Raw genomic sequence first — 24,034 nt, 5'->3', positions numbered from 1 at the left:
TTTCTTTTTTTCTTTTTAGGTGACAGACAGGAGGTGTTAGTTCGGCTGAGAATCTTGCAATTGTGAAAGCTTTGACATTTCTGAAAGGTCACTAACCATTTGAGACTGAAAATAATAGCATACTGATGCTATGTTTTTATGGCTCAGCAGAGGAGAGAATTTAATTTTATCAAGCATACAAAAAATGTGGTCAGAGTGCAGAGAGGAAAAATGGATCAGAATTTTTTTTTGTTTCTATGGGATTCATTCAAATAACAACAACAATGACTGCAACATAAACACAAAACAATATAAAACATCTGTATTTTAGTGAAAAGGTATTTTAGTATACAAGTTTGTGTCTGTGTGTGTGAGTGACTGTGAGTGTGTGTATTTGTTAAAATAAATGTAACATCAGTTGCATTAGTGACATCAAACAGGTGTCACACTCCTTAGGTTTACAGAGAAACATCTGCGAAACAGGAAACCAAAGTGTTTCCCTTCCTGAATGCCTTAGCTCTAATATAAACAACTTCTACAGTGGCAATGGCAACCAGAGACTGACAGTAAACCTTATGACATGCTGGAACACAATGTTCAACTGATCAAAACAAAGTACAATTTCAATCACTGAGGGGAAAAATGCATACATAAAACATGTATCCAAAGATTACTGCATCAGTTGTAGACATATTGCATTATTATTTTATATTATTTTGTATTATTATTACTGATTTTAATTCTGTTTGTAACATTACCATTAAGATCTTTTTACACAGAGTAGAAACTAATAAAATATTGAAATGCTGGAAAAAAAAACTAACAAAACTATTATTTTTCTCATTATTATACTGAATATATAATAAAAGAAGTATGGTGGGTGATAACTGTCATTTTTAAAGATTACACTGCAGTCTATTTGGCCTTGTGGCTAAATCTTACACGGTTCCTTTGCGCCCCCTATTGGTTCCAAATGGCTGCTTTTACTAATGTCGACACGTTCACTATTTTAAAGCATTTTTTTATGTCCTCTTTATAAAATATTCGTTTAACGATTAGGAGTTTTTTTTTAGATTTTATAAATTGTTATATAACAGAAGGTAAAATAAACTATACATTTAAGATCAATTAAAAAATACTTTATTATGGTATTGGGTATACAATGTGCTGTATGTCTGTACTGTTATTCGGTACAATTAGTAAAATCTTTTTTTATTCACGGAGCATTTTGCTGATTTGGTTGACTTTAAAACTGATAAAAGATTCAACTAAACTGTTGTAACTTGGCAGTGACTGGATTCAGGTCTGTTCTGGTCAGTAGGTCAGTCAGCCACCGAGGCGCCGCGTTCCTGTTTTGCGCATGCGCAAAACACAGCGCGCAGTAACCCTACTAAGTAGTGTGGAGGGGATGTGAAATCTGCATAAGCATGCATACTCCTTAGTAAGGTAGTGTTCGCCTTTGCCAGTCCAGTCCTTCTTCCGCACTACATTTCCCGCGAGTCTTTGCTGCAGCACAAGAATGGACGACAAGTCATGTGGATGAGAGCACAACGGTGCATCTGCCGAAGGGACAAGATCGGAGAAAGATGAGGGAGGAGGAGGAGGACACCGCCGTTAGCACGGCCCGGAGCTCGCGCGTTCTCGCGACCAAGTCCGTAGACGTGGCCGAGTGCGATGGCGTGAAGGAGCAGGCGCCCGTTCTGTGCGGCTACCTGAACAAACTTGCAGGCAAAGGGCCTCTAAAGGGATACAAAACGCGCTGGTTCGTCTACGACCAAAGGAAGTGCTACTTGTATTACTTCAAGACTCCTCAGGACACTCTTCCTCTTGGCCACATTGAAATCGCAGACGCCTCTTTTACGTACGATGTGGAGGGAGAAGAGGGGCAGTTTGAGATCCGCACCGCGGGCAAAGAGTTCTTCCTCAAGGTAAACTACACATAAGCTCCAGACGTGCCCAAGTCTGGAGTTAGCTGTCTGTGCTAACCTGATAAGATGTTTACTCAGTTTTTAAATATCAGCTGCATGTCTTTTGTCGGCACTGTCAAGCCCGATGGTTTCCTGTTTGTCTGACATGGGCATTAAAAGTAGGGAAATGGATCATCATTACAAGTGGTTTTGTTGGTTCAGCTCAGGTACATCTCCTATCCTCAACACATGAACACACTTTCAGTTCAGTTTATTTCTGAGAAAACCTGCCAGTATGCCAATTACATTTAATTTACAAAAAGAAGGAACAGTGCATGCAAAAAACAATCTATCAAACTCATAAAAATGAAAATCCTAAAAAAAAAAAAATAAAAAAAAAATCTGTATTGTCTGACCAGAACCCAGGCAGAAACCCATCCTTGAGCTGCTAGAACAGTTTGAGCTGCTGATAGAATGGAAACCTTTTATCAATTATTGCTACTTATTATAAATCGTTCAACAAAATGACACACAAATGACAGAAGTGATAAGGAAGCTAGATATGTTTATACACTTATTTTTCTTGCATTCAAGAAACCAGCAAAGTAGACCTTTCCCCATAAACTTGTCAACTTGTTCTCCAAGTACACAAAGACATACATAAAAAAAAAAAAAAAGGTCTGCAAACTTTTGCACTTGTCATGTTGTTATTTTTCTTGGAAAATGGAGGAACATCTGCAAAACATAACATGCTTAATGCCTCTTTGGTATTTATGTTTGTCAGCATTTTGGACTAAGGCGAATTGTTTGCATTCAACCGGATATGTATGACTGCTTTATTTTCCAAAATCCAATACTAAATACAATTTAGGAGGCTGTCGTGCTTGTCTAGACCTTGTACGTGTATGGCCCCTATTTTATACACACCTAAAAGAGTTAATATCAAATCCTAGCAGACTCAGCACTCGCAAAAGGAATCTCTTAGTCACTCCGTCCGCTTGCCTCTCCTTAAAAGGGTACAGAGAAACAGATTTGATTTACCACACTAATTTTCCCAAACTGCTTTAGAAATATAAGCAGCTGTTCTGCTTCCGTGAGGATGTTTTGGGGTCTTTTTTGTGGCTTTTTTCCCCAGATTTTAAATATTGTAAATAAGCTTATTGAATAGTGTTTAACATTTAAACTTAAAAACCATTGAATTCCTAGTGTTCTGTGTGAAATCCTCTTACATTCTGTCAATGTTCACATTGATTTTATCCAGATCTCGTGTTTCCTTCCAAAAACATGTTTTAAGTGCACTCGATTTCCTCTAGGTGGGAATGTGTGTGCACAGTGCTGTACGATGGGCTGGTGTCCCATTCCAGGTGGATCTTCATCATGTGCCTAGCATTCCTAGGATATGTACCAGATCCACCAATACCCTGCCCTGGATAAAGATGAAGATGATTGATGACACACATTTATATTTAGACACTGCACATAGCTGTAAGATACAGGTTTAGAGAATGAGATCTGTTGCACATTTTATTGGCATTTATAAGATTATTTTCAGTAGCAAATATTCCCTCTGGTTTAACCGCTAACTTCAGCGCTGAAATGTTTTATTAAACTCAGTCTTGGACTGCTAGAGAGTTAGTAAAGTGGTAATGAAATAGCATATTTAACACAAGGCCACAATCTACAGACTGCATCATAAAGTAAGCTGTTATAAAGTACTGCTTATATAACATGAGGGGTAAATAAACATTTAAAGTTGAACACATCCACATTTCTTTTGTGAAAATGTAGCGTCTTTATTTCCAATCTGGATAGATTTCTGGAATTTGAACACAAAAAAAGCTCTCTTACTATGCTAGAATTCAAAGGTCAGTTTTAAGGGAAGACTTTGGTGTCTTGGTAAGCTTAAGACCTTACATCAGCTCTAATAGAGCAGACATGTTCATGCATCTGCGCTGAGACGGTTGGTGGAATTAAACAAAAACACAAAACCAAACCCCCACACACCTGCATGTAGGCAGCCCTTTTTTAGAGTCTGGGCTAAAAAAAAAAAATGGGAGAGATTTGAGACTTAAAACAGAGAATGCAGCTCACAGAAGCAGATCTTGGCCTACAGAGATGTAATTAGCTACTTAAAAATGGAAATAAGAAGGTCTGTGCAAGATTATCTTGAGACATCACCATGGTGTATTAAATCATAGGTTGAATTTTGTGTTGAACAATCTGGCACTTCTTTTCTTGCATGCTAGAAGTCAGAAGATCTTTATTGAGTATGTATCTTGCTGTAAGTTTGACATAGTGGCCTAAAGTTAGAGCTGGTAAGTAACATTACTACATTTTATTGTAGTCTCTACAAGCATTTTTAGTGATCACGAGCTAGAGGAAAATTTACAAACTTTGTAAAAGAAATTGCTACACATTCAATACATTAAAAAAAAAAATATTTTGTATTGTTTTATATTTTCCAATACCCAGATGACATTCCTTATTGTTGTATCAGTCCACTCCTTTCTGTCTGTATTTACTCAGAAGTAAAAGCCCTTGTTCGCTCTCTCCATGTACTATTTAAATTGTCTTTTTTTTTTTATTATTAAAGTTTTGATCCTTGTGAAATAAACAGCTTATTTTATTTCACTGAATACGAACTAACTTATGTATTATTTTCTGGTGGATTAACATATTAGGTCAGATATTTTAAACCTAAACACTGTAAACTAGAACCGAGACTGAAACTATCATGTTCAGACTCAGTCATGCTCACACCTGACCGTGTTCCTCTAAAGTAGACACAGCAAAGCACTGTTTAATCAGTCCTGATAACATCTGCATAGAAAATATAAAAAGATCACAGTTGTTGTTGTTTTTTTTTTTTTTTTATATATATTTTTTTTTTCTAGGAGGAAGTTTACAAACCAAAACAAAAGCAGAGGAATGCACATGCCTGAGTTTGAATAGAAACAGATTATCATGTATTACTTAAGATCCAGGTGGTGCAATGTATACTTTTTTTTTTATCATTATTACAATCTGAATTTAGTTTCAATTAAGATATGCTAGTATGTGTTTATTACTTATGCTATACTATGTTTTACTCCCAAAAAATGCATTTATACTGGTATATTTTTGGGAGAAATCTGGAAAACCCAGAGGAAATGCATACCTATTTGCACACAAGCACTACCTGCTGCACAACAGTGCTTTCTTGATAAATAATTGTTATATACATTTTTAGAAAAAATATTTGTGATTTTTCATTTGAGCTGTTATCAGACAACCCTAGCTGTAGATGTCCGTTCACTCCCCTCATGTGTCTCTCTTTCTGCAGGCGCCCAGCAGGCAGGTGATGCAATACTGGCTTCAGCAGCTACAACAGAAGCGATGGGAGTTCAGTAACACACGAGGATGTGGCAACCGAGACAGCATGTGCTCCCCCACTCCTCATTTTCCACACACAGGCCTGGTGGCCAGAGATGCTGGTAAGAGCCTGAGAAGTGTAGGCTGTTTGAATTCATGCCACAAATAAACCCATACACACTCTCTATGACAACATGTGGAATTGCTCTAGGTTTCCGGAAGCAACAGTGTTGCAGGATGTGCTGTTGCAGCATGTGGGAAAGTCTCAGGCTGTTGCTTAGCTCACTGCTGCTGTACAGGCACTCATCAAATTGAGAAGTGACTCAACCAAATATGTCTTTGCTTACATGAAGTGGCTTAATATTTAACACACTTAAGCTCACTCTCTCTGTATACACCTACACTTTCACTTTCTTATAATGATAAAGGTGGTACTGACAAATACACAGCAGATTAGACTTTTGGTCTTTTTACTGAGTAGATTTTGGCTGATTCTATCAGTCAGATTATGTTTACTTTTAAATGTATCACATTTAGCAAATAATCTTATCCAGAGTGCTTTGAAGTCTCCTTCAATAGGGAGGACTTCAGTCTAAAATACCATCAGTTTGATAGTCAATCAGGTCGAGAGTCTAGACCTTTAAATGAATCTGTAGTGTTTGGTTCATATTTCTTCTAATATTTCATAAAAAGGTTTGAGGTGTGCCCTTTGCTTATCACGGTTTACTCAAACACTTCAGTGCAAAACAATGTTGATTTTGCAAGTTAGTCAGCATTAGAGACCAGCTGTAGTGCAAGAACTGTTAGTGAAGCTAGTGAGTCTGGTCATGCAGTCAATGCATTGCAGGAAAAGTTAATCATTTTTTGCGGAACACTAATTGTTTACATTGTGGCTCAGATTCCACGCCCCCTGAGCTGCCTAACGAAACTATGGAGAGTGTGCGCAATGATTTCACAGAGGAGGCAGATGCTAATGGTTTAGTGGGACTCCAGACTGCAAGGAACCCAACCCTTAATTTCTCTCTTCGACAATGGAGAACCGAGCTGAGGTGAGAACTTGTGAAATGCAATTCAATATGCAGTTCCCAACATATAATTCTGATTAAATTATACTTGTGAAATGTACATATGGACACAGTGTTGTCGATAAAGAACAACAAAGATAGGAGTTGAAAAAAAGAGAAAACAGCATTGTAACATTGTTATGATAACATAAAGATAGGATTTTATTTTTATTTTTTTTACATTAATGCATGTCCCACTACTGCAGCGTTCTTTTTTTTTTAAAATGCATGCTTGGCAGATACCATGATATTGGGTTGTACTATTTTTACTACATGTGTACCTTTTTGTACATGTGTGTTTATTTCAATAGAAACATTTCACAATATTAATAAGCTTCCCTCCCCTATATTCATACATACTTTTCCTCATCATACACATGGGCATTTGCATGACACATGCTGTTCTCATAGATATATTCCCTTATTAAAATGTAAAAATCAATAGACTAATTTCTTTCCAGTAATTTTCATATGGTATCATCACAATTTGAATGATAAAAAAGTGTTGCACATATGCAAATGCTTGTCCAGTTTTGTGATTGGTGTAAGACAGGGGTACACACACTATTTATAAAATGACCAAATCAAAATGATCTACCTACTATAAAAATGCATAAATAAATATCAATGTCATGTTTAATGTTAATCTATAGGTAGGTTGCGATCGACGTATTGGGCACCCCTGGTGTAAGAGAACAGTAAATTCAACAAGGAAATCTTGTTCACTGTTTTCTTTTAGTAAAATGACTACCCAGAAATTAAATTATAAACATGACAATGAACAGATTCTACATTGATCTGTATGTAAATATACAGGGCACATTAATAATCTTACACCCAGTCTAACTATAGTCTGTATTACGCTTGAAAAGCCAAAAAGTAATTTAGGCGCCTTATATAAGCTATAAAAAGCAACCTCTATGTCCTAAGTAGACCCTACCTGCTACGACCTGAAATATTAGATGACTGACATATTTGTCAGCTAGAAATTATATCCAGGTGAATCATCCTGGTTGTATCTGCGTAGACTGTAAGATGAGTATAACTGACCCAACAAGAGATATTAGAATTATTTGTTATAGTTGCAAATTTGGAAGATGCATGTGTAAGTAGCAACTTCCACGAATACATTTAATTCATAGAAAGGGATTCTGTTAAAGTAATAAGAATTGATGTAATTATAAATATAATTGCTTATACACATATAATAGAAAGCATAATAACAAAAAAACAATAATTCTTTACATTATAGAAAAACAATAATAATCTTCAAACACACCTGTATGTAATGTTACATACATGAGTTCCGTAATGATTTATAATGAGGTACAGATTTTCATCCCTAAACAATATCTCTCTTTTTTTTTTTTTTTTCTTTTTTTTTTTCTTTTGGACTAGAGTACACTGTGTGACTGGTGAGGTGGATGTGTCCAACCCAGCCTTTGTTCATGCTGACTTGACATGATTATCAGAAACAATGATACAGTCAGATTACATGTGCATTATGTATCACAATATAAAGATTAACTGTGCTAACAAAATGCCAAAAACATTTGTGCCAGATTAAACAATTGTTTTATTTATAAAAAATAGCTTGTTACTCTGTAACAAATAATATAGTATAATAAGGTTAATAATGTTACTCACAGGTTTTTCACAGAAGCATATTATGATGCATCTTATCAATGCTTTGGTTTCTATCACAGTTTTGATATTTTGTTATTGCCAGTTTAAAATAAGTTGTTGTAAAAGTTTAACTTCATGTTCTAACATTTCACACTTCATTAGTACTTAATTTGATTTCATGTGTGTCATTCCAGCATGTGCATACAATTTTTTTTATATTTTTTTTGTTCCGATTTTTATAGCCAGTGTTTTTTGTGTGCATATCCTCCATAGCTGCTTTTTGCATTGACTACAACACACACACTCGCTCTCTCTTTCTCTCTCCCTCTCTCTCCCTCTCCCATCAGGAACAGTATGTCTCAATTGCGGCCCAACCGAGGGGGAGAGAGCAGACGCAGTGTGTTTTATACACCCAACAATGAGGAGTGGGAGTTGGTGGATCACCCCACTAAGGACACTCCAGAACACAAACCTCCATCAGAGATTCAGCGGCGTGAGAGCCCTTCACACCTCCACAGACGTAAGAGATGTCTTTCATGCTTACTGTGGCTTCTGAAAAACTACAGTAATATTTATAAAATCTATTTCCTCTTTTCTGTTTTAATGACTTCTAGCAATGCAGTAGTGCATAGGAGAGATACTTGCATGTTTTTTTATTATTTTAATGAATGTAAAAAGCACCTTTAAAGCTAATTTTGAAGCTCTGTTGCTTGTCCTAGACTCCATCGGCTCAGCGTTCACATTCGATTTCCGGAACTCTTCACGCATTAAGCGTCCTTTCCAGATGAGCGCGGCTAAATCGAGCCGCAGTGCAGAAACGTCACCAGTGGAGTGTAATGGTAGTAAGACTATAGAGCTGCAACTGCGTCTTCAGAGCCAACATGATGAGTTAACCCACATGCAGGAGGAGCAGAATCGCCTGCAAGAGGAGCTCAGCAGTCAGAAGGTACAGGAGAGAGATGACTGAATAGGGAAGATTAGAAATTTAGAAACCCTAAACTGTGAAGTCATGCAATACATATACTGAACTCCTTTTGAGACATAATCCTTTTATTCAAAAGGGTGGGTCATATCAGTAGTATGTTTTTTAACCCTGATCCTTTGTTATATATGGCAGTTGAAACTAGGATGTTAGTGTAATAATGATTGAGACTGTGCTAAATGGCTAATGTAGATACTAATAAGGATAATTATATAAGTTCTTATCTATTATCATCATAAAATGAAGATCATTCAAATTCAAAACAACTTAAAAAAAAAAAAATTCTAAATTTGTATACCTTATATACATATATAATTTTATTATTATTATAACATTTTGTTCTTTTGTAAAAAAAAAAAAAAAAAAAAAGATGAATTCTTTAATATTTATTTCGATTAAAACCTGAACTATACTGCCAGAAGTTTGTAGACAGCTTTTTGTACCTGTTGTTTTAGATTTTCTTCCCCTGTGCTGTTATCATAACCTCCACTCTCCTGGGAAGGCATTCAATGTTGAAGCATGGCTGTGGGGATTTGTTCTCATTTAGCCACAAGAGCATTAGTGAGGTCAGACACTGTTGCTGGCTGAGGAGGCCTGAGGTGCCTTCTCAATTCCTGTTTATCCTTATGGTGATCACTGTGGTTGAGTTCAGGGCTCAGTGCAGGCTGTTTGAGCTTTTCACCTGCAGATTTGAGGTCTCTTAGTTCTAGGGAAGAGAAAAGTTACAGCAAGCAATGGCACTCAAGACATACATTTGGCCTTGTATTGCAATCTTAATAGTCAAATTAATATTTTAATTATAGATTTTAAAGTGATAGCAATACTGGCTTATGTACTGGACATATGGGTATATTCATGAAGATTTGTTTATTTAGTCCAGCCATTGACTTGTGAACTAAAACATATAATCTCATGGCACTTATTAGTGGTTACCAAACTGCAAAATATGCCTACTGATGTATTGCTCTCTGGCTACTGTAAATGTTGTAAATGTACTATTGTGTAATGTAAGATGTGTGACGGACAAGACTGACATTTTTTCCCATGCCGAGAACTCAACTAAAAGTGTGAGTTAAACTGTCTTTTGAATCCTGCTGCCAGTTCCCTAATTGCTTCTCTGCTCAACCAAGATGGGGAAATTCCCGTGTGATTGTGTGTGTGTGTGTGTTTGTGTGTGTGTTTGTGTGTGTGTTTGTGTGTGTGTTTGTGTGTGTGTTTGTGTGTGTTTGTGTGTGTTTGTGTGTGTGAGTGTGTGTGAGTGTGTGTGAGTATGTGTGTGTGAGTATGTGTGTGTGAGTATGTGTGTGTGAGTGTGTGTGAGTGTGTGTGAGTGTGTGTGAGTGTGTGTGAGTGAGTGAGTGAGTGAGTGAGTGAGTGAGTGAGTGAGTGAGTGAGTGAGTGAGTGTGTGTGTGTGTGTGTGTGAAATAGAAGTTCACACATTTAACCTCAACATAAGACAATTTAATCAGATCCCAGGTTTGATTCTTTGCATAATATCTGTGAGATTTTTTATTTTCTTTCTTCTATTTTTTACACTGGTTACTTTAAAATGCGCATAGGAGTCGGTGGTTCCCCTCAATGGGCTTTACTACCACCCTGAATGAATTCTCTTACCTTGTGCCCTGTGTTTATCTCACTGGATCCACCACCAGCTTAAATACAATAAAGCTGCTAAAGATGAAAGAATTACAGTGAGGAAAATAAGTATTTGAACACCCTGCTATTTTGCAAGTTCTCCCACTTAGAAATCATGGAGGGGTCTGAAATTGTCATCGTAGGTGCATGTCCACTGTAAGAGACATAATCTAAAAAAAAAAATCCAGAAATCATAATATATGATTTTTAAACTATTTATTTGTATGATACAGCTGCAAATAAGTATTCGAACACCTGTCTATCAGCTACAATTCTGACCCTCAAAGACCTGTTAGTCTGCCTTTAAAATGTCCACCTCCACTACATTTATTATCCTAAATTAGATGCACCTGTTTGAGGTCGTTAGCTGCATAAAGACACCTGTCCACCCCATACAATCAGTAAGAATCCAACTACTAACATGGCCAAGACCAAAGAGCTGTCCAAAGACACTAGAGACAAAATTGTACACCTCCACAAGGCTGGAAAGGGCTACGGGGAAATTGCCAAGCAGCTTGGTGAAAAAAGGTCCACTGTTGGAGCAATCATTAGAAAATGGAAGAAGCTAAACATGACTGTCAATCTCCCTCGGACTGGGGCTCCATGCAAGATCTTACCTCGTGGGGTCTCAATGATCCTAAGGAAGGTGAGAAATCAGCCCAGAACTAGACGGGAGGAGCTGGTCAATGACCTGAAAAGAGCTGGGACCACCGTTTCCAAGGTTACTGTTGGTAATACACTAAGACGTCATGGTTTGAAATCATGCATGGCACGGAAGGTTCCCCTGCTTAAACCAGCACATGTCCAGGCACGTCTTAAGTTTGCCAATGACCATTTGGATGATCCAGAGGGGTCATGGGAGAAAGTCATGTGGTCAGATGAGACCAAAATAGAACTTTTGGGTCATAATTCCACTAAACGTGTTTGGAGGAAGAAGAATGATGAGTACCATCCCAAGAACACCATCCCTACTGTGAAGCATGGGGGTGGTAGCATCATGCTTTGGGGGTGTTTTTTTGCACATGGGACAGGGCGACTGCACTGTATTAAGGAGAGGATGACCGGGGCAATGTATTGCAAGATTTTGGGGAACAACCGCCTTCCCACAGTTAAACCATTGAAGATGGGTCGAGGCTGGGTCTTCCAACATGACAATGACTCAAAGCACACAGCCAGGATAACCAAGGAGTGGCTCTGTAAGAAGCATATCAAGGTTTTGGCGTGGCCTAGCCAGTCTCCAGACCCAAACCCAATAGAGAATCTTTGGAGGGAGCTCAAACTCCGTGTTTCTCAGCGACAGGCCTGAAACCTGACTGATCTAGAGAAGATCTGTGTGGAGGAGTGGGCCAAAATCCCTCCTGCAGTGTGTGCAAACCTGGTGAAAAACTACAGGAAACGTTTGACCTCTGTAATTGCAAACAAAGGCTACTGTACCAAATATTAACATTGACTTTCTCAGGTGTTCAAATACTTATTTGCAGCTGTATCATACAAATAAATAGTTTAAAAATCAGACATTGTGATTTCTGGATTTTATTTTTTAGATTATGTCTCTCACAGTGGACATGCACCTACGATGACATTTTCAGACCCCTCCATGATTTCTAAGTGGGAGAACTTGCAAAATAGCAGGGTGTTCAAATACTTATTTTCCTCACTGTATTATTGATTAGTCTGAAGTGAAATAGACAATGTTGCTTCATTTCCTGTTAAGTTGTTTTAGATTTGGTTGTACATTGTATACAGTATAGTCTGGGATTTGGCATAAAAGAAAACATACTTTTCATTAGGCAGAAACCTGTTGAAGGAAAATGTGAATAAGTGATTGCAAGCATGCATAAATATCATGTATATCTTTAGAACACAGAGAATGAAAATGGAGCCTGTGTTAGATCATTAATAAGTAAATGAATAATTATCTCAACTCGTATTTTTATTAAAATTATCCTGTATTTATTTTATATTATTTGGCCAAGAGTTTTATTTTTTGTCGTTCAGCTTCACGTAACCCATAATGCAAAGCATGTTTGATTCACTTCCTGTTTAGTGTAATTAGTGTTGCATTGTTTTATTCACTGCAAAGTTGAACCATTTTAAGAGAAATTATTGATATTTAGTCAAATTTGAACAGAATAAATACTGTATATACTTTGCATTGGTAATGATGCCTAATTTGAAGAATAGTGTTGACAGCTTGTGCTAAACAATTATATATACACTGTAATTTCCGGACTATTAAGCCCATATATAAGCTGCACCCACTGAATTTTACAAAAGATTTTTATTTTGAACATAAATAAGCTGTACCTGTCTATAAGCCGCAGGTGTCTACACTGAAAGTAATTAACTTTACACAGGCTTTAACGAAAGACAGTGTCTGCTACACGGTGTAACAGGTGAAATATGTTGTGTCTCTCCTTTAAGAGCAGAGCGGCATTTTGGGAATAGCCTGCCAAGACATTTTTCCAGTATTACTGCATGTGTGGAAGACCGAGGAATATGTTCTTATTATTTTCTGATGCTATTTCTAAGTTTCTTTGACTAATCCGTACCGCTGTTGCCAAGAAAAATAAAAAAGCACGAGTTTTGTAAACCTGTCTGTGCTTATATGATTTCTGTTGCAACTGGAGTTTTAGTGAGCTCTCCCTTCACCCAGACTCAACACGTTACAACGACTTGTATCTAAACAGTAGCCTACCAAGAAAGTCATTGTTCACTGTCTTCCTCCTTCCTTTCACAACAATTTCTCAGTTTTTGAGAAATTATCAGTTTTTTATTTGGCATCTTCGTGCGTTTAAAAATCCCCATCGGTGGAAGTTTTTCTCCCGATGCCGTGCAGCTCAGAACACAGGTGAGGTGCGTTTTTTTTCGTTTCCGTTCGAAAATTTCATTGGTCTTATGTTATGGGGCTCAGTTTTTTGGCTTGAAGTTTGTGAAACCCGGGAAAACCCAGGAAAAATCCATAAATTGGCCGCTTCGTTGTTTAAGCTGCGGGGTTCAAAACGTGGGGAAAAAGTAGCGGCTTATAGTTCGAAAAATACGGTAACATGAGATAAACCTTTTTTTATTACATTTAATTCACCAAGGTTTCGAATAAAAATATCTAAATCAGATGAGTAAAGACTTTTTTTTTATGTTCCATTATAAATGAGCTTTTATAAATTCCTTTATAAAATGTGCATGCAGCCCATTTTTGTTTCTGCTTCGGCTAGTATGTCAGTTGTACTAAATGCTTGAGCTGATCCTCATCATGAGACCTTGCATGACCATTGACCCTTCTAGTTTAAGTGTTTTACTTTCTTAGTCAGCACAACTTATATACAGAGACCTCAATAAGACAGTGTTAACTGAAATGGTGAGCACATCCACAAGTAATTTAGTTGTATTCTCATGACTTTTTGACTCCAGAAGACCTTGATCATAAGCACAGAGGAGTCACTGTGTTGTTTCTGTCAGCTCATTTAGTGTGAGTGCATTGTGAGATGGTGCTCTCCGAGCTTACAGCTATAGGAACTTTCCTGATGAAAAAATTTCTCTTTTCCACTAGGAGCTAGTGCGTCTCCTCCAGCAGACTCTGAGGACTGCTCAGTGTGATCGCCGGCCAGGAGAGATGGACATGGCTGGAGCTTTGGCTGAGAGAGATGGCCAGGTCCAGGCTCTGTGTGGTCACATGGAAAGACTGGCACTGGAGAAAGAGAGCCTACAGCAGGAGCTGAAGAGCCTAAAGATCAAGGTGGGAGAAATAAACGATCAGTTGGGTATGCTGATGGAGACTATCCAGGCCAAAGATGAAGTGATCATGAAGCTGTCGCAGGAGAACAATGAAGTGAGCACTGAGGCAACCGAGTGTAGCTCTCCTTCAGACCGGGACAGACAAGAGCTCCAAAATCTGAAGGTAAGCAGACCTGATAATATATAATCTAAATACTAACAAAATACTACATTATTAACACTGTATAGTTGCTACAATATATACTATGGTGCTATGCAACTAGCACATAATTAAGACATAAGAATGTGGTGGCATATATTAAACATATACTAAGCATATATAAGATTTTGATAAACTGAGTTCCTTATTTAATATGGAAAAAACATCCACAGGGCACATGGGCTTTTTTTGACACTCGTTATTTTGACTCTCAGTGATATTATTAAACAGGATGTGAGGCATATCTTCTGAATAAATGCTGTTCCAATGCTGAGATGCATTTGCTCTGATCTGATAACTGTCAGTGGCTCAGCATCTCACTAAGACACTTTTGTTTTTTCTTTTAACCACACACCTTTAAAAATAATTTTTTAATTTATTAAAACATCTAATATTTTGCAGCAGTGATACATAACTTTTTCTAAGTTGTCAAAACTACTTCAGTAATCCCTGCTTTACCGCAGTTCCACTCTCGTCCCCCCGGTTTATCGCGGAATTGTGGTTGCCACATACCGTAATTTCCGGACTATTAAGTGCACCCAAATATAAGCCGCACCCATTGAATTTTACAAAGATTTTTATTTTGAACATAAATAAGCCTACACTGAATTAAATGAACTTTACACAGGCTTTAACGAAAGACGTGTCTGTAACACGGCTTGTATCTAAACAGTAGCCTACCAAGAAAGTCATTGTTCACTGTCTTCCTCCTTCCTTTCACAACAATTTCTCTCAAGAGTTTTTCTTTTGGCATCGTCGTGCGTTTAAAAATCGCCATCGTGTTATCATGGATAACACGATATGATAACACGATAGACCAAAAAACTTATAGGGAATTGTTTTTATAGAGTTTTATGTTGAAATAATGAAATTTATTAATACAAATATAATTCTTAATTATAAAATGAAGTAAAATGTTAATACAGTACAGAACTGTTTACATAAAATAGCATTTTTGGGGTGGCGTCCGTTTATTGTGGGTACGTTTTGGAGCATAACAACTGCGATAAACAGGGATTACTATATGTTAGTGATAGAATTTATAAAATGATCCTGGAAATTTTCAGGTGTTTTTATTTTTTACTAGTTTTACTTGAAGCACTTGAAGTCACTGGTGGGCATTTTGTTCATATCATGAGCATTCTTGTACTTTTTGGTGTTTCAGGACAGTCTTCAGGGCTACAAATCCCAGAATAATTTCCTGAACAAAGAAATCCTTGAATTGACAGTGTTACGAAGAAAAGCTGAAACCAGAGAGAAGTTTCTAGAGGCAAAAGTGAGTGTAAATGTGTATAGTGTTATTGTTTTGTTTTTTTTTCTTTTTCTTTTTGTTAATTCATCTTATTGAAATCCTCTTCCCATTTTGAAGTGGAAGCATCTGTACGTATAGTGTAGAGATTTTTTTTACCGCTCTGCCTATATCTTTGCCCTCTTTCATTTGCACATTCTCTTGGTTTTAATGCAGTACAGTGCTCTGGAGGCCAAGCTGTGCCAGGTGGAGAGTAAGTACTTGGTTCTCCTGCAGGAGGTAAAGACTCCAGTGTGCTCCTCATCTGAGCAGGGCCCAAGCAGAGATGTCATTTCTAGACTGCTGGAGGATGCTCTGCAGGTGGAGAGCTCTGACCAGCAGGAGCACATGATTCTCAAGCCCCATCCTGTCAGGTAGAAACATTTTTACTTTATTGTTCAAACATCTGCTTCTGTGATGCTGAGATTAGCCCATAATTATAAAGTTTCTGTTCCTAATATACAGCAAGATTTCAGCAATATTTTTGCATGGATATTCACATATTCAATAAATATACAATTCCTTATTACTTACTAGAATAAATATGTAATGTACTTATGCAATATACTTATGGTAATATCAGTTTATTTCATATATGTCTTTTCTATAGTCACATATCATGGAATGATAATGCACCTATTTGATGGAGGAACTTAGAATGTTTCTAAGCACCAAAATTATTATTTTAAATTTATTTTATTTAAACCATAATTCCTTTTAAGGTGTAAATTCTCACAGACAAACAAAACTAGTAAGAACATACATATAGATACATACATACACACATCTACTAGGTACAGGTTTTATTCCCTTTAAGGAAATATGTGTTGATGTAAATCTTCTTTCCTTTTTAGTGAGTATGACATATATGGCTTCAAAACAGTTCCAGAGGAGGAGGATGAGGAAGAGAAGCTGGTAGCCAAAGTCAGAGCTTTAGAGCTCCGATCTCTTTCTTTGACTGACCAGGAAGTGTCTGTTGGAGTGAAATGGGAAAACTACCTGGCTGGTACCATAAACAGGGAGCCAGTGCGCTCTCCTGAGCTAAAGGCTTTAATTCGCAATGGTGTTCCTCACGTGCATCGCTCCAGAGTCTGGAGCTGTTGTGTTAACTTCCATGTGAAAAAGATCCGCGAGTGCCAGAAGCCAAATTACTATGAGAGCCTGTTGTGCACAGCAAGGGAAAAACCAAACCCAGCTTCAAAACAGATAGAGCTGGACCTGCTGCGTACACTGCCCAATAACAAGCATTATGCCTCACCTTCAGCTGATGGCATCCAGAAACTTCGAAATGTGCTGCTGGCATTCTCCTGGAGAAACCCAGACATTGGATACTGTCAGGGACTTAACAGGTAAACAAACTTGTAAATGAGACTGCTGTACAACATTAAGTATATAGCACCCTTGATGTACTGGTAATGTAGCCCAAAGTTACTGCTATATTAGTGAGAAATTCAAAATCATCATGTATATTTATTAATTTTAAAGTTGCGATAACCTTATTTCACTGTTTCTTCATTATTTATTTAAATCCTTTTAGGCTAGCAGCAATAGCTCTTCTCTATCTGGAGCAGGAGGAGGCTTTCTGGTGTCTCATCACCATTGTGGAAGTTTTCATGCCACGAGACTATTACACCAAGACTCTTCTTGGCTCACAGGTACTATTAATAGCCCTTTTTTTATATTGGAAAAATTTTAGAACTACTTCAGTTGGAGTAAATCCAATTAACATGTGACTTTTAGATGCCTGTGATTCATTAGTTAGCCCTGTTCTTTACCTGTTCTGTGCTATTTCCTTTATCACAATATTATTTCTTGTTTAAACATATATTTAATTGAGATGTTTAGTATGGGTGTAATATTTTTAATCATGATATGAAGCTCTTAGATGGCTTGATTTTTCTTGAAATTAGTGTAGAAATTAGGCAAAATGGTGCACAGTCCACACTGGGGGAAACAGGAAGTTATCACTTTGTGTCATAACTAAGGCCAGGACATGTACTCTATAATGCTTTTGCTGTAATAATAATAATGCAGTAGGTAGCAGAAAAGTAAAAAAAAAAAGACCGGAAATTGCAGCTGGGTCTTATAAACCACTTCTCATTCTGCTTTTTATATTTTGCTTTTTTCTTCGGTCAGATATTTTGTTTTGTTGTAGCTTTTTATTTTATGCCAGTGGTCTTCTGTCCTTTTTAAAGAATTTTGTTTGATCTTTTTGTACATTTCATTACTGTAGAGTTTGTAGATCGTATTTGTGCAGCCTTAAAGAGGTTACAATGCCCTTAAACTCTCATATTCTGTTATTAAGAGGTAGAGTTAGTATTCCTGTAGTTTCTAAGTAATAATTTAATTCACCAAAACTCATTTTTATTTAAAGACTTCATTGTAAAATCTGATATCTTACTGATTAATTAATACGTATCTGAGCACTGTAGTGTAAATACAGTGAGAAAAATAAGTATTTGAACACCCTGCTATTTTGCAAGTTCTCCCACTTAGAAATCATGGAGGGGTCTGAAATTGTCATCATAGGTGCATGTCCACTGTGAGAGACATAATCTAAAAAAAAAAAAAATCCAGAAATCACAATGTATGATTTTTTTAACTATTTATTTGTATGATACAGCTGCAAATAAGTATTTGAACACCTGAGAAAGTCAAGGTTAATATTTGGTACAGTAGCCTTTGTTTGCAATTACAGAGGTCAAACGTTTTCTGTAGTTTTTCACCAGGTTTGCACACACTGCAGGAGGGATTTTGGCCCACTTCTCCACACAGATCTTCACTAGATCAGTCAGGTTTCTGACCTGTCGCTGAGAAACACGGAGTTTGAGCTCCCTCCAAAGATTCTCTATTGGGTTTAGGTCTGAAGACTGGCTAGACCATGCCGGAACCTTGATATGCTTCTTACAGAGCCACTCCTTGGTTATCCTGGCTGTGTGCTTTGGGTCATTGTCATGTTGGAAGACCCAGCCTCGACCCATCTTTAATGCTCTAACTGAGGGAAGGAGGTTGTTCCCCAAAATCTCGCAATACATGGCCCCGGTCATCCTCTCCTGAATACAGTGCAGTCGCCTTGTCCCATGTGCAGAAAAACACCCCCAAAGCATGATGCTACCACCCCCATGCTTCACAGTAGGGATGGTGTTCTTGGGATGGTACTCATCATTCTTCTTCCTCCAAACACGTTTAGTGGAATTATGACCCAAAAGTTCTATTTTGGTCTCATCTGACCACATGACTTTCTTCCATGACTCCTCTGGATCATCCAAATGGTCATTGGCAAACTTTAGACGTGCCTGGACATGTGCTGGTTTAAGCAGGGGAACCTTCCGTGCCATGCATGATTTCAAACCATGATGTCTTTGTGTATTACCAACAGTAACCTTGGAAACGGTGGTCCCAGCTCTTTTCAGGTCATTGACCAGCTCCTCCCGTCTAGTTCTGGGCTGATTTCTCACCTTCCTTAGGATCATTGAGACCCCACGAGGTGAGATCTTGCATGGAGCCCCAGTCCGAGGGGGATTAGCTTCTTCCATTTTCTAATGATTGCTCCAACATTGGACCTTTTTTCACCAAGCTGCTTGGCAATTTCCCCGTAGCCCTTTCCAGCCTTGTGGAGGTGTACAATTTTGTCTCTAGTGTCTTTGGACAGCTCTTTGGTCTTCGCCATGTTAGTAGTTGGATTCTTACTGATAGTATGGGGTGAGCAGGTGTCTTTATGCAGCTAACGACCTCAAACAGGTGCATCTAATTTAGGATAATAAATGTAGTGTAGGTGGACATTTTAAAGGCAGACTAACAGGTCTTTGAGGGTCAGAATTCTAGCTGATAGACAGGTGTTCAAATACTTATTTGCAGCTGTATCATACAATTAAATAGTTTAAAAATCATATATTGTAATTTCTGGATTTTTTTTTTTAGATTATGTCTCTCACAGTGGACATGCACCTACGATGACAATTTCAGACCCCTCCATGATTTCTAAGTGGGAGAACTTGCAAAATAGCAGGGTGTTCAAATACTTATTTTCCTCACTGTAATATGTTAGATTTATGGTAGAATGCATGTAAAACAGTATATTTTTTGGACTGCAGGTTGACCAGCGTGTGTTTAAGGACCTGATGAATGAGAAGCTGCCAAGACTTCATTCTCATTTTGAGCAGCATAAAGTGGACTTTTCTCTCATCACCTTCAACTGGTTTCTGGTGATGTTTGTGGACAGTGTGGTCAGTGACATTCTCTTCAAGATATGGGATGCGCTTCTCTATGAGGGACCCAAGGTAAGAATGACTATGTGCAGCATGTTGTTTAAGACTTTAAAATGCTTCTGTAACAGTATAGATAATGATCAGGCTGCATTAATCATAGTGTGCGATGAAATGATCACATCGCAATTGTGTCTCTTTTTTTATTTATAAATAAAGAAATAAATACTATGTAAATGTATTTTAATATCATTAACATCCAACTCCTTCCAGTGTTTATCTTCTCAAAAATGTAGGCTAGATTTGAAATGCTCCTTTTTTTGCTGCATGTCATGCTGCAGCTTTCTTCCTTTTTATTATGCAGGGGTGTGACACTGCAGGAAATGCTTTGACTGATTCATTTGACAGTGATCTAAACACGTCAGAGTGAGGCCTGTATTGCCACTCTGAGCATGTTTAATAACTGGGTCATTTAAGGGAGCAAGAATAGAGTAGTACCATAGACCTAACAAGAACAGAGTTTTTCTGAATTGATGATAATTCAAAAGTCCCCTGAACAGTAAGGGTTCGCTTTTAGCCCTGGTTTTTCTTATATCCCTCGGGGAGTTCACCTGGTGTGCTGTATTAAAAATCTGATCTAGATCTTTAAAAAAACAAACCAAAAAAAAAAGCGCCACAAAAATGTAATTAAATGAACTGTTGTGCCTCCATGGCAAAGGCTATTCTATCATAATTAACACCTGACATGTTTGAGACATGAGGTATTTTCTCAAGAGCCGTGCTGCCTGGTCAGTGGTCAGAACGTTTTCAATTCCTTTTCTTTTTTGGGGATTTGTTCCTTCTGTGTTAAGTGAAATGTATCTCAGTGTGGTTTTAGTGTTGAATTTCATGACAATACCACTGCGGTGTTTTAGATGTAGTGGTATGTTTTGGGATATGAATGCTTCCTTTTTCTCTCCTCACTTTCCCCTTTCCATTTTATTGTTAAAGTGTAATTTCAGTCTTATATACCTGTGAGAATCTTCAGGACGTTTCTGTACTTTGTGGTAGATTGTATTAAGGAGAGAAAAGAAATTGATATTTTGTTTATCAATAATATGGTCATTTATATTTTATAACAGCAAAAACACTAAATAACTGATGTCCTTGAAGAGTTGTTGAAGATGTTTGTTTATCATAAATATTTATCAGGGTGAATGTGGATTTTCCACACTTCACTTTTTTATTTAATTTTTTTAACCTTCACAGATCATCTTTCGCTTTGCACTCGCTCTCTTCAAGTGCAAAGAGGAAGAGTTTTTGAAGTTGCAAGACCCCATGTCCATTTTTAAGTATCTTCGATACTTCACACGGACAATTCTTGATGCAAGGTGAAGTGTTTTTATAGGAGTTTATTTGTTGAAATTCATAAAACACTGATGTTTTAGATTTATGAACATACAAATATTTTCTCTCTTGCAGAAAGCTGATGCAAATGGCTTTTGTGGACATGAACCCATTTCCCTTAAGGCAAATCCAAAACCGTCGAACCTTTCATCTGGAGAAGGTTCGACTTGAGCTCACGGAGCTGGAAGCCATTCGCCAGACATTCTTGCGCGAGAGAGAGACCTCGCAAGATGGACGCACACTTATCAGTGATGACGAGGAGGACAATTAAACCTTTATTTCTTCTTCTTTATTAACAGTTTTAAATATTTACAGTAAGTGATCTGTATGGTGAAGTCTTTTCACTTGAAACTTAAAGAATCGATCCAGCTTTTTCCTTTCCAAGAGTTGTCAGTTCTGGTTGATCGTTTGAATTAATTTTTTTTTTTAAGATCAGGCCACATATTGATAATAATCTTATCTTACAATGGGCATAAGTTTACCTTGACAAAATTTCATTTCAGGCTGGACATTCAGTTCACATTCACCAGTGTCAAACATCCATGATTTACACTTTATTGATCGTCAATTGTTTACGGTTTTATTTTATGCCCATATTAGCTTTGTGCATTGTTTTTTGTTATTCATGTTCATTCATTTATGTCTAGTAACTTTTACCCTGGTCAGTGCTGCATTGGATTCATATCATATGCTGGAAACAAGGAGCATAACTCGATTATACCCTGGATAGGCTGTCCAACCACATCTCTCTCTCTCTCTCTCTCTCTCTCTCTCTCTCTCTCTCTCTCTCTCTCTCTCTCTCTCTCTCTCTCTCTCTCTCTCTCTCTCTCTCTCTCTCTCTCTCTCTCTCTCTCTCTCTCTCTCTCTCTCATACACACACACAAAAACACGCATTAGAGTCAATTTAAAGTAAGACTGTATGTTTTTAGATATGAGAAAACCCAAAGCAACCCAGGGATAACATAAAACACACACACCTGTTAGTGTAGCATCATTACACTGATTTTGCTTGTTAAATTCAATATTCCAGGTTTTGAATGTCCAAAATATTCTTGGTACTTCTTTTACTGTTTTCATTTCCTTATGAAGCACTTAAATCACTTTAAATAATGGACATTCACCTAGTTCAGGGAAGCTGAAGATGCTATAGGTTGAACTAAGAAGTAGTGAATTCTTTCCTTGTGTGCATGTATCTGCAGTAGCTCAGTTAACATTTTTGCTACAGTCATGTGGTGACACTTAGCTGCTGGAAAACAATCTTTGGACAATGCACATCATTTAATCTCACAGAGCCATGCTGCCTATTTTCTGTTTGAGTGACGTTTCGAACTGGTTTGATTTTTCATCTGTCAAGATTCAGACATATATTCAGTGCTGTTTAATTTGTGTGTTATTCAAGTGTTTAGTTCAGGATTTTTATAAATTGCCATTTGTGGAATTGAATTTTGACTGCAACAAATTTATAAAACTGAAAACAATTTCCTAAATGTATTGATACAATTTATGAACATTAACATGACCAGCAGGCTCGTGTTTTGGTATTGATTGAATGAGGTTTACCACCCAGCAGTATGTAGACTTTTTTAATGATGATGAAAATAATAATAATATTTTATGTGCAACAACGATACACATTTCAATCCTTAGGCACATTGCCCTTTTAGTGTTTCATTAAGTTAAAAAATGAATTTACATGGAAATTCACAGCCTGTGTGATGAGGGACAATGAATGTCAGCCTGTTGCCCTTTTATAATGCTGGCTTTATTTTTTACATGTTTTTCTTATTCTATATTTTTAAAGGACTTAATTTCAATTTGCAACATTTATACTTGTATCAGGGATATTATATCCAGTTTACTGTGATGTGTACCAGTATTTTCCCATAGGTTATCTGACCGGTCACGCCCTCCCAATTTAATATCAGATATCGATCAGTATATAACCTTTTGCATTTGACGAAAAAAAGAAATCAGTTTAATCTTAAATCAAAGCTGTGAATTTTTTTTGTTGTTGTTGGGAGCAGGTCTCCCAGAATAGCATAGTTTTTGGCTTTTTTTTTTTTTTTTTTAAAGTAGGATTTTGAGAAGACCTAAACATTTCCACAGTGTACTTGAAATTATTTCTTTATATTTGTATTCCCAACATTGTAATAATTTCACTTTGTTACAGGGACATTTGTAGTGCACTGCCCATGATATTTGGCCAAAATCATAACATTTCTTGTCTAAACCTTTGTATTTTTTCTATATGAATTACCTATAGGCCTTGTTGTTTAAGCAGATACATTTTATCATTGTCTTTTCCACTGCTTTTCTTGAATAAGCTAGCATGTCTTATTTGCATTGTTATTGTTCAGCAATGCATTGCACTGCTGTTTGCATCATTGTGTATCTTTTCCTCCTATATATGAAACAATGTAGAAATCAAGTAATGCATTTAAATGTATCAAGTATTTCATTGTGTAATCATATTTGCCTTGTCTGCCCATATGACCTGATCAATAAATTTCAGCAGCATTAAGGTAATTGCTGTTTCATTGGTGACGTGTGTTATATGTGCAGGCATGCCTGTTTTTTTTTTGTTTGTTTTTTTTCTGGCTAAGGGTTGTATAGCGGAAGGAGACTACAGGTCAGACCAAAAAGGAAACTGAAAATAGGATAACGCTGCAGCAGGACAAT

General features: G+C 37.1%; 1 protein-coding gene across 1 annotated transcript; it reads left to right on the top strand.

Annotated features, from left to right (window-relative positions):
- Positions 1-1,341: 1,341 nt before the first annotated feature.
- tbc1d2b (TBC1 domain family, member 2B) lies at positions 1,342-23,881 on the top strand. Its single transcript, XM_083546657.1, has 13 exons — positions 1,342-1,907; positions 5,209-5,359; positions 6,136-6,286; positions 8,275-8,447; positions 8,647-8,873; positions 14,093-14,440; positions 15,642-15,752; positions 15,942-16,138; positions 16,619-17,113; positions 17,302-17,419; positions 19,859-20,044; positions 21,218-21,339; positions 21,431-23,881. Exons 1-13 carry the CDS (start codon positions 1,566-1,568, stop codon positions 21,624-21,626), a joined length of 2,817 nt encoding a protein of 938 aa, XP_083402783.1. The 5' UTR covers positions 1,342-1,565; the 3' UTR covers positions 21,627-23,881.
- The last annotated feature ends 153 nt before the right edge of the window (positions 23,882-24,034 follow it).

This window comes from Silurus aristotelis (assembly GCF_946808225.1).
Source record: "Silurus aristotelis genome assembly, chromosome: 7".
Taxonomy (NCBI): domain Eukaryota; kingdom Metazoa; phylum Chordata; class Actinopteri; order Siluriformes; family Siluridae; genus Silurus; species Silurus aristotelis.
Note: the sequence above shows the minus strand (reverse complement) of the source record. Positions and strands in the feature narration are given on the sequence as shown.